The sequence below is a fragment of the Emydura macquarii genome, unplaced genomic scaffold, assembly GCF_026122565.2.
Source record: "Emydura macquarii macquarii isolate MOO-44397 ecotype Brisbane River unplaced genomic scaffold, CSIRO-AGI_Emac_v2 contig_1254, whole genome shotgun sequence".
NCBI classification, from domain to species: domain Eukaryota; kingdom Metazoa; phylum Chordata; order Testudines; family Chelidae; genus Emydura; species Emydura macquarii.
The window spans coordinates 3058917-3070974 of NW_027131391.1; the positions used below are offsets into that span (position 1 = coordinate 3058917).

Genomic DNA, 12058 nt, shown 5'->3' on the forward strand with positions numbered 1-12058 from the left:
CTTCATGCCCGTCTGGGAACATCTCAACCCCATCCCCCCAACTAGTCTGCCTGGCATTTTGGCTTCCTTAAGGATAATGAATCTGGAGGGTGAACATTGAGATCACAACAATATGAGGGTGTCACTTTCATCTCAGTCTTTCAAGAAGCCCACCAGTTTTCACCATTGCTATCTCATTCTGTCCAAGAAATGATCTGGCTCAACACAATGTTCTCTCAGCACTTTAACAGAAATACACCCATGAATCCTATTTGAAGGGATTAGGCTAAATTTGTGGACTAAGCTTGAGCTCTAGTGCAAGCAGAGTAGAAGCTATTGGTACAGCACAACAGACCTGTCGTTGTTCTCCTTCTCTCGTGCTCTTTCCAACATTTGCAACAGCAGAAGTGAAGTATGGAGTAGAGATTTGAACTTGAATTCATAGAGTTTAAGGCCACTGAACATCAACCAGCCAGCCTAATGAAATATTCCTTCACATAGTTGCATGATGTGCTAATTCTAGGCTGCCAGGTCAGGCTTTTACAAATATTTTATTCATAATGCTGAACATCTGAGGTTACTATCATATTGTACCTGCATCTGTTACTGTTAAGACTTTTTGTGTGTGTGACTCTGTACTAACCTTTACTGATTTCCCACCCCCTTATTTTAGGCTGTGAAAGCGAGTTCTGAGGCAACTGAACTTCTTCAGAATATCCGTCAAGCAAAGGAGAGAGCAGAGAAAGAGTTGGAGAAATTGCAGAATCGGGAAGACTCTAATGAAGGCATGAAAAAGAAACTGCTTGAAGCAGAGGTGAGCAGAGAATTATTGGCTACACTGGACTAGTCAATAGGATGTAACTGGGCTTAGAAACCCCTACTTGGAGAACATTGAATGGCCAGGATCCCTGTAACAGCTTGTCAGAAGAGAGAGATTAGAAAATAGCAATTGATTTTTTTCATTTTTATAAATGTATTTCTCTGAAGAAAACTTACTGGGAGGTTTTTTTGGTGGTGGTTTCCATCTGGATTCAACATGAACATGTGACTAGGGTAAGTCTTTGGGAGTGGGGATGATTTCGGATGCAGAAGAGGACCACATGCTGATGGCTTCAGCTGACTTTTTCTTGTGCCTGCTCACTGCTGTCTGATAATTAAAACTTGTTTAGCCTAAATGGCAGTTCATAATTGCTCTGCAGGAACGGCGCCATTCTCTGGAGAATCAAGTGAAGAGATTAGAGACTGTGGAACGCAGAGAAAACCGACTAAAGGAAGATATTCAGACTAAATCTCAGCAGATTCAGCAGATGGCAGACAAAATTATGGTGAGCAAGGATGAAAATGAAAGATAAAGGGAATGGAGTATGCCACAGTGGAGTGGGAAGAAAGGACATAGATCTACATAAGATAGGGTGGGAGTTGTTGAATAAGGGAATTGGATATTGTATAAATTTTATGTTTGGAAAAAACTTCAATGCACAAATTCTGTTGTCTGCAATGTTAGTTATAAACTAACTCCTAGCATCTATGATTCTATGATCTCTTACCAAATGACTCTTTTAAAATCCCAGTTGCCCCAATAGGAGATTTGCCAACTTAATTGTATTAACTCACTAGTATGTAATTCATGTTTCAAAAGCATTAACCTTCTTAATGTTCAGTGCTGGGTTGTGTAACAATTATTAATGTTTAGCTTTGAAATCCTTTTCAGTTTAGTCTGAGTTCAGATCTATTCCAAATGCTTACATTTTGCAGAAGAACAACATTAATAATCAAAACTGTTTTTCTCTGAAAATATTTGTCAGAAATCCATTCTCACCCACATACCTTCCCCACTATAGTTGGCAATTTCTTATTTCTCTTGTTGTTAGATCTGTTAAGTCGTTTTGGTTAACTTAGTTTAAAGGGAACCAAACATAGGGTGGTACTTGTACTTCTACCTCCCTGTGGGAGGAAGCCATTGTCTTGTGATGAGGCAGATAAATAAATGTGTGCTTCTCTGCTGAGTTCTGCCATTCAAATAGTGGGTTTCCTTCTGCAGCATAGGATGTAAGATCCAGACCTGTCAATCACAGGGAAGTGGTTTCACTATGCCCTTTACTATTCCTTCCCCTCCCTCCCGCTCATATTTTACACACATCTTTCCTGGTAGTTGAGTTTATCAACTATTTTTCATTAAATTACCTTTCTACAGTGCCTGAAGGAGACCCAAAAGATATATTGAAAATTAAAAATTATTTCCCACCAAAGGAGAGGTGGAATGGCAAACCTTTGACTCATTTTTGGAGAAGAGAGAACAGGATAGTACATATTTATCCTCCCCTTAATAGCCAGGTTCCTCATTCCATCAGTGAGTTTATAATAGCTGTGCTAGCCTGAAGGAGAGCTGATTAAAAACATGTTGTTGGAGGAAAGGGGTCACATATTTGATGATGTTGGCTACTTTTAGCTTGAATGGAGGTCTCAGATGAGATTGTTATCTAGAAAAGGCCTAGATATTGCCTTTCTTTATTCCCCTCATTCAGTTTCTCTGGGGCTACTACCAGGACAACTAATATGTTAAAAATATCCTTGGACAGGTGGTAGTATTCCTGTCTGTAGAAGAACTTGAGAAATACCCTATGTGAAGGCCCAATGGGAATGTATAAATAACCTTACCTGAAGTTGATAGGTGATCCATAATTGTTCTGAGAAATAGCTTCATAGTTGGGTTTCAGGATCAGAACACTTGAGCATCCTAAAGAAGATAGAATAAGTCCCTGGCCAATGTTCTTTCTTTCAGCATCAGGGTATGGTAAGTGGAAGACCACTGCTTGGATGAGTACACAGCCAGCTTTATATTCAGAGACAGTGTTAATACTTTGTGACTTGTTTCATAAGTCTCTTGTATGCAGTTGGGCATTTTTGTTTGAATGTGATCATTCTGCATGAAAAAGAGGAAGGGAATGTAGAAATATTGTTTCACTGTTCCATGGGTCTTGTTTTGGATCTGTAGTTTCTCCAGGTTTACACAGAATATTGGGGATCATAATGCCCTTATCTAACACTAAGACAAGCAGGTCTGGGGTCTCAGTGGTCTCTTTGTTAGGTCCCTCCAGTTCTGACTTGAAGAGTTAGCCCTCTTTGGAGGGCAAAAGAGAAAATGAAGTTGTTGTTTGGTGATTTGAGTTAGAGGGTTTCTTTTTATGGTGTTTGGAGTTTTTACTCTACAAAATGGTGAGATCTGCACTCCTCTGAGGAAGGGGAGATTTTTTTTTCCTAGTTTTTTCTTTAACCATAAATGCCTTATATTTCTCCTGGTGAGAAGATGACTGGCAAAAGACATAAGTCTGAAGATAGGTCAGATGTGGACTTTCATTCTGTTGGCATGTGCCTGTAGTGGAGAGGGGCCTTTTCTGTGATATCTATTTCAGTGGCAGAGTGTCTGAGGTGGTGGGCTGAGTCAGATATACATACCTTTGTCTGAAGACTCCTTAATCCCATGAGATAGCTGGCATTGGGCATTTTGGGATTTTTTTATAGGGACTCTGATGAACACGTTCTTGGGAGGGATGGGAGAAGAGGATGGGTGAAAATGTAGGAACAGGCATGGTCTCTTCTAGTTTTGAGGAAACAGTGGAAGAGAGCCAGGCAGTGAATCTTCAGAAGACATGGATGATGGCTTTCTCTGAAGGAGTGAACTCTTCTGGTTGTACTTGAGGTGGCCTGCTGGTCTACTTATACATGAAGAAAGCCACAGGAAAGAAATGCCCAGGTTCTGAGTTATAAAAAATAAAGAGCAATTTATCCTTTGCTGCTTGGGAGTACAGGTGAATAAAAGGCAGGGATTGGATAGGGGGGTGCTGAATAGGAACTGCTGGAGAAGATTATCTGAAATAAGAGACTACACTTCTGTGCCCATATTCAGAGGGCCACTCTGCTTTAGCCTGAGTACCCTGGTGGTGGTAACTCTGAAGCTGCTGCTGACCTGGTTGTGTGCTTCACTGTTAAGACCTATATTGTGTGGACTCTATGAAAGCCAAATTGGCCTCTTGGTACCAGAAGACATTTTCCAACTGAAGAAAACAGTAATGCTCCTTCCATGTGGCAGTTTAAGGTACTAAATGCTTCAGATTCCTTCTATATGACTGCTTTTTGGTGGGCTTTCGCTCCATTTTTGTAGCCTGTGTGGTGGAGGACTGATGCTATGAATGGATCAAAGGAAACTTTGTGTGCTCCCAAGGTGGTTTCCTGAGATAAGAGAAAGAAAGATCAGAGGATAGAAATGCATGTGTGCCAACTTGAGAAATATCAGGGAATTTTCCTGTGCCATTTAGATTGGAAGGCAGGTAGGAGAACTGGAAGAATCACAAAACTGGAGCTTGGTTAAATAGCAATCAACTCCCTTTCCAGGGCTTGATGAGTTTGGACCTGCCTCCTGTGCTGCAGAAACTGTTGGAATGGCAAACCTGGCCATGAAGGAGAATAATGTTCTCTGATGTCCCACCTATTGAAAGCAAGCCTCAGGAAAGGAGACTGTAGCTCCACCTTAAAGACTAACTTCAGAGAACAAAAATTCTCCCATCTACCAAACTGGTTTACTTGTGAGACACAGGGCTGCTTAACTTATTTAAGGCTGTACTTTGTGAGACTTACATTCCTTCACCATTGTGAGGATAAAATGAGGATAAAAATATTATGTTGCCACCTAATGTTAACTTATACAGCACTTCTCATCAGGGTGGATTGATTTAAATCAAGGCGATTTTTAAATCATTGATTTAAATCACCAAAAGAAAATCATTGATTTAAATTGTTTCCCACTGATGATACTTCACATATTTCTTAAACAATGATGCAAATCTGATCACTAAAACATGTTAATTTACAACTCAATACAGCATTTTACAATATCTAGGAGGATATGCTTTGTGTAACTTTTTAGATAACTTGAGTTTTATTAATTTAGGAAATAGTACATAATACTCATTACCTGTGTCAAGCTGTAGATGCAGCAGCAGTACGTTAGGAATGGTAAGAACTGAATCACACACACAAACACAATAACACTTATATTTTATTAAACTAAATCTTAAATGTTACATAAATATTTCACATTTGCAATCGCAGCAGTCTCCTGAGTTGCTGGCTGATGGCTGTTCTTAAACTTTTTTTTTTTTTTTTTAATTTTCAAATTTTATTAACTCCAACAGATAAGTCATCACAACACTAAATGTACGCTGTCCTTAACATTTCTACAACTACCCTTTCATCTTCCCCACTCCCACCGCCATTTTTATTCATAGACTGAAACAGAAAAATGAGTTTTCCTGCTTTTTCAACTCCCAGTCAATTTCTTAGCTTTGAAGCTACTGCTGTGAAAAGTTGGCTTAGCAACTGAAGGAATTCTGTTTCAAGGTGCCTGGCTAATGATTTCCACCAATTCTCAGGGGAGTGACTTTGTTCAAAACATCATCAGTAAACATGTACTGTTTAAATGGTTCTGCTCCCGCCCTGAAATTTATTATGACTGGCATAACTGAGGAGTGATTTTGAGATGCCCATGCCATGGCGGCATCATCTTCTTCAGAAGTTAGGCATCTACCTTTATATGTGGGGTTGAGAATGTTTGCAAGAAAATGAGGTGGAGTTAGTGCTTGATCCATTCGCTTCTTTATTGCCTGCAGTTTAACTTTTTGGTAAGGTATTTCTTTCTTCAATGTCTCTTGAAGTGCATTCCAAATTTCAACAGCATCAACAATGCAGCAACAATTTCTCTGAAATTTGTTTAAGGCTATGGATACATAGCCTCTTTAATCCAATGTTTTAGATGCTTTGGATAAGATACTTCCATCTATTTTATCACCGTTTTCTTCACAAAGTTTTCTGAGAATAGGCCAATTCTTAATAAATTATTCAAAATAATCAACCACAGAATTCCATCGAACATCTTGAGGGAGAATTAGTTTGGATCCTCCTGCTCTCTTCAGTGAAGCTGAAGCAAAATGGTTGTTATGGAGGTATTTTGCGACTTCAACAACTTTTTATTTTATTCCTGGAGAAGACGTACTTAAGTGTTTGGCTAAAAGATACATTAAATGGGCACTGCAGCCATATGTTATTAAGGAGCATCCTTCCGTTTCTTCTTCTAAGTATCTTCTCATCTTTGCCATGTTTGCAGCATTGTCTGTGACAAAACTGCCCACGTGACAGTTGAATTTTTGTTCACAGTTTTACAGCTTTCACTGCCACTTCTTTTAAATATTCATTTATTTCAAATATTTCATTTATGGTGTCTTGTTGGTATTTGCTGGTCCTTACTACAAATGCATCCATGGTGTTGGTTTTACTGGATGATTGAAATCTTTTGCTTGCTACTGATACACTGTTGTCTGAAATACGTTTAGTTGCAGCACTGCTGCTAAAAGTACCAACGGATGACTCTGAAGTTGTTGCAGATAGACAGTCAAAGTCTCTTATGCTTAAATGGAATCCTGAAACATAATTCAAAAATGATTTTGAATAATCGTTCAGTTCTTCTCACTTTATTTTTCAGTTAATCATTTACATTTTTTCCAGCAAGGGTGCACATCCGATTCCAAATTACTAAAAAGCTAAGACTGATCCAGTTGATCCATATTGTTGTTCAGACATATCCACATCTTCATCCACATCATTTTCTCCCAATAAGCAGTTTTCAATATGATGTTTCATTCTTGCAATTAGGCCCTGCATCTCCTCTTGCACTGCTTACACTTGACATGTTTTTCTTTTTTACCCAGGGAAGGAATATCTTCAAAATATTCCCAGATATGCCTCTCTCTTATGCCCAGAAGCCATAATAGTTTTCCTGTGGCAAAAGTGGGGGAGAATATGGGAAGCTGTGTGTGTACTGAATGTCCTCCCTTTTTCTTTCCAGTCCACCACACTGTTCCTTTCTACTCTGCCTCCGTCCTTTGTCTCTCTGTCTTTAAGACATATCTTAACTAACTCCTCTGCCTTGCTTGGCCCAGCTCCACCATCACATAAGCACAGAACAACAACAATCCTATCCAGCCCGTGTCTGTCTTTGCACGTGTGACTTTAGTCTGCTGAGAAACAGAAACTGAAAGCCCAGAACTTTCAAGAAGCAAGAGCTGGTAGTTAGGCTGGACAGACTAGAGCCATTAACTCATTTTTATGAGACTATAAGTGGGTAAGCATGTTTGTGATAAGATTTAATTGTAACCGTTATTTTTTAAACGAGAGAGAAATTTATTTTACTGATTTTTTAAAATAAATAAATAAATAAATAAAAATCTGATTTAAATTTTAAAAAATCTGATTTTGTTATTTAAAAAAAGAAAAAAAATCAATGATTTTTATCCACCCTGCTTCTCATATTCAAAGCAATTTATAAATATCCATCCTGGCAACAACCATGTGGGAAGGACAGAAAAGATTATCCCCACTTTACAAATGGAGAATCTGAAGCATAGAAATTAAGGCACCTTTGCACTGATGCAGGGGCTTACCTGCATGATCCTCAGTGCAGATCAGAGTCTTTGTGATTTGCCAAGGCTAGAGAGAAGGAGGGACATTATCAGAAAAGAGACTAAACTCCGAGGAGTTCCTTGCTCCCTGTCCTATATTCAAATCACTCTAGCACATGTCTTTTCCTTATTATCCGATATCCATGCATATATTTGGAACCTTCACCAGCCTATCTGATTCAAAGGAATTTAAAGTTAACTGCAAGATGACTGGGTTTTTTGCCTATGGTTGCATAATCCCATCACACATCTATGAGCTGTTCATAACTGCTCGTTATAACAAACCATTCTGGCTCCATTTTGGGGAATACCTTAATTTTTTTGGAAGCAGATTGGAGGTACTGGCTCAGGAGGCAGCTCTTGGTGGGGGTGGAATCTACTTTTTTAAAACATTTCATTACCCTTTTTATTATCTTACCTAGCACCAAAATAGGACAACTGATATATGTATATAAGGTTTAATGCTGGTGATATGTACTTTCATAATGGTACTTCATGCAGCTGAGATCCAAGGCCTGTCATAGATTTATATCAGCCTTAAATTGGAGGGAATGAGTGTTTTGTACATGTGTATGTATATGTACTATAAATTCATATATGTCTGACATAAATCTTTGCTGTATTCAGGAGCTGGAGGAGAAGCATCGTGAGGCTCAGCTCTCAGCACAGCATCTGGAATTGCAGCTGAAACAGAAAGAGCAGCTCTATGATGAAAAACTCAAAGTAAATATCCCTTTTCATTGCCTTTGTACTCTTTTATATATGCAGTGGGCTCTAGATCAGTGTTTCTTAACCTGGGGTTTTAGAGGGGTCGCAAGTGCAGAGCTGGTATTGGGGGTGGCAAGAAAGGCAATTGCCTGGAGCCACAGGGGCACCATGAAACTAAGTTACATGCCTCAGCCCCGTGGGGGTGGGACTCAGGCTTCAGGGGTACAGTAGTTTGGAAAGGTTAAGAACCACTGCTCTAGATAAACCCCAAACAGCTGCTTTTGGACTCTGATCCTGTTGTCCTCTGCTTGCTTCTTCGTTTCTTCTGAGAGTTGAATGAAATCTGAATAATTCTGCCTTTCTAACCTGTGCCCCTCATCCCTTCACTTTATGTGTCAGACTGTTATCCATGTGGGTTTTGTAAGAGAGAACTATAAGTATATAACTTAACTGTGAACTGACCATTCCTTTAGAATAGGTGATTCTTATTCAGTGCTTGTTGGAAATCAGACCTTCAAAAAGGCTTTTCATTCTTTCTGATGATCTTGCTTTGATCTGAAGAGCATTAACACGACCAACCCTGGAAGCTTTAAATTTAGCGCAAACAACAGCGCTTTTGAAATTCCACCTCCTTGGAGCTGTAACATCTGCCAGTGAGTCCAGGGATCCACTCACTCTGAATTTTTTTCTCTTTTCTAGGATAGTTTAAAATTTGTAACAAACAGTTGAAAATGTGATTATAAACACCACCTAAATTAGGAAAACCATAAAGAGAGACAGGATTAAGTAGTAAACTTCAGAGCTCATCTAAAAAACCTAGTTTGTCATTCAGCAGAAGTTAAGGATCTCTGTGCCTTCCAAGTGTGATCATTTCCCATTTTTCATCATTATGATTTATTACATTTATATAGCACTATAAATTTACACAGCATTTACAAATGTAAAGATGTGTTCACTGGTCCAAAGAGCTTAATCTGAATAAGATAAGACTTCCAACAACTGTTCAGGAGAGAGAGAGAGGCTATGATGATGATAAAAAAAGAGTTTCTTGAAGGAAAATACTGAGTAGTTGATGGTGCTTGACAGATTAGAACAAGCACACCTTTCAAGGCATGGAGAGGACCATGTTGGTGAGCATGAAGCCAAGAATTGGATGTTAGAAGGAGACCAAAGAAGTGGTAAAGTGAAAGGATAAGCAAGTGTGTAAAGAATGGGAGGAGATGTAGAGGGAAGTGAGAGCCAAGATGTAAATGGGGCAAGATTATGTGGATTTTGGTAAATGAGACGGGATGCCAATGAAGGGATTTAGGAAGTGGGAAGCATGTATTTGGAGCAGAAATAATAAGAATGGAAGGAAAGGCTATAATGAGAACTTGGAAACGGGAGAGGAAGAGAGAGAGGTTGAAGATTATGGGCTTGGGAGGCACTAAGGATAGTGAAGTTAACAGTGGAGCTAGTGAATTGAGTAGGATTAGGAAGGAAGGTGCAGGGAAGGGACTAGAATGAGGGACAAATTTAGTTTTGAAGAGGGGGAGAATGAGTTTAAAATGGACATGGTTCTTCCAAGAGGAGATATCTGAGAAACATTGGAGTTGTGACAGGACAAAAGAATTTAGGAGGTTAGACCACTAAATGATCATATTGGTTCCTTCTGACCTTAAAATCTGAGTCTAATTTGAACTGAATCTAAATATGAGTTGGCTCTTTAAGTCCACAAAGCACTACAACATAGTCCAGCAAGTCCAGTTGTCCTACTCCTTTCACAGCTAGATCACCGATTTGAATTCAGATCAGTAGTCACTGAAACATGTAGTATTATGAAAGCTCTTAAGTATCTTTTACATATTTATTTATTTTATTATTTCAATTTATTCAAAATATATCTGTCCAAGGCTCTGGACATATGTGCATAATATTAATTTTTAAAAATCTATGCAACAGCCAAAAGGAGTTGTTTTTAGTCCACTTCCTAGTGAACAAGTTGCCATTTTATTTGGCATCCTTGTTTTATGTCTGAGCAGAGATACAATGGATTAAAGTAGTTAAGGAAGCTGAATTACTCTCTCACACCTACATGCGATTCTTACAGGTCAACACTGAGGCACATTAGTGAGGTAATAAAAGGGAGCTTATATCGCCACTTTCCTGTGTTATGCTTACTCTGTGGATAGAGGCATTCATTTTCCATGTACGTCAAACTGGCATATTTCATGAGCACTAATTATGAAAGACTGTTTAAAAAACAACAACCCATAGCCTTTTCAATAACTCCTTTTACTCATTAAATTCAACCTTTTCAGATAGCTGAGCACTCCCCCCAAAGCTTGCTGTCCCTGACGTTTCTTGCCATCCCATCTAGTTTTCCTTAGGAAGTGGTCAAGCCCCTTCATCGAATGTAATCCTCCTCTGGTGGCTTTTTTTTCTGACTGCCCTTTGACTAATGAAACAGGTTCAAAGCGAAGAAATTTGTTTTGTTTACTCAGGTGCTTGATGCTCAGATGAAGAAAGATCTTGCTGATAAGGAAGCACTTGAGAATATACTGCGAAGACATGAAGAAGAAGTGCATGAGAAATGCAAAATTCTGGCTGAACAAAAAGCAGTAGGTGTAACTGGATCAGAAATTGAAACATTTTAAGACTAGCCATTTTAAGTCTCTTTCCCAAGGATGTTCCTAACATAAAGATCTATTGCTGCTGTGTTTTCTTGCTGGAAGCTTCTTCAGGGATGGGAATTTGTTTGTTTTAAGATAGCTATCCTTTTAATTCATGGTGTCTCCAAGAACGTTCCCTTCCAAGAAAGTCATCCATGCCTAATAAGTTATTACCTGGCATTCCAGTGTGTGGTTTACATGGAGGCTGCTTGTTGTTGATCTGGAAGAGACTTGAAAGCAGTTATAGATGGATGCAACAGATGTAACATCTGCATACATGTTTGCTCCTTTGTTTGCTTGTCCACTCAGTCTAATAACTTGTTTCTGAACAAAGTTTCTATAAGTGATTTTTTAAAATGCCCCCTTGCTGTAATCACTAACTTTCATCACATGATCTCAAAGGCAGACTGCTCTGTTTCAGATGATCAATGCCATGGATTCGAAGATTAGGTCACTGGAGCAGAGAATAGTGGAATTGTCTGAGGCTAATAAGCTGGCAGCAAATAGCAGCCTTTTTACACAGAGAAACATGTAAGTATAGGAACTGCTACAGCACTCTTGCATTTACAAGCCGTGTGTGAGCTCAGTAGGATCTGTTCTCCAAACATGCTCTTTCTCTAACTAGAAACTATAGTTTGCTCAATATTTTGTTTCCCTTATCATAGCTGTTAAGATTTATTGGTCTGTATTGTTGTATTTGCTTTGGATTGTTTCATGAGGGCTGTTGTTGTGTCACTTTTTTTGCTGCATGCAATTTTTCAAAATATATATCTATCTGTTTTGTAGAAAAATGTTGATATTTTTAAATGTCTTAGACACATCCCGAGAAGCAGTAATTCCAATACTGTTCCATTTGTGGGGATATGGATTAGTATTCCTTACTCATTGAAACTCAGTCATATTATTATTATTATTTATTTGACACTTAAAGATGAGAAGAAAATGCTAAATGTCCTTTCTTCACAAACCTTCCATCCTGCTCCCAACAGCTGTCAAGACATCTAAAGAAAAGTAAATATTCTTCTTTGAGTGATGTCCCTGTGGGTGCTCCACTTCACGTGTTGGCGCATCCCTGTGCCTTCGATCAGAGAATTTCAGCAGCAGTGCTGGTCAGGTCATGCATGCACTGTCCTTGTTATGCAGTGCCATTTGTGTTTCATCCAGTGCATGTGTCCTGACCCCCTCAGTTCTTTCTCAACTGACCTCAGC

General features: G+C 38.9%; 1 protein-coding gene across 6 annotated transcripts in view; it reads left to right on the forward strand.

Moving 5' to 3' along the window:
* CIT (citron rho-interacting serine/threonine kinase) overlaps window positions 1–12058 on the forward strand; it is a 100002-nt gene that overhangs the window by 36223 nt on the left and 51721 nt on the right. For all 6 annotated transcript variants that reach the window (XM_067550110.1, XM_067550111.1, XM_067550115.1 and 3 more), the window contains 5 exons: window positions 653–793; window positions 1179–1304; window positions 8118–8213; window positions 10682–10798; window positions 11271–11380. In XM_067550110.1, the coding sequence (XP_067406211.1) occupies window positions 653–793; window positions 1179–1304; window positions 8118–8213; window positions 10682–10798; window positions 11271–11380 (590 nt within the window). The remainder of the gene's footprint in view (window positions 1–652; window positions 794–1178; window positions 1305–8117; window positions 8214–10681; window positions 10799–11270; window positions 11381–12058) is intronic.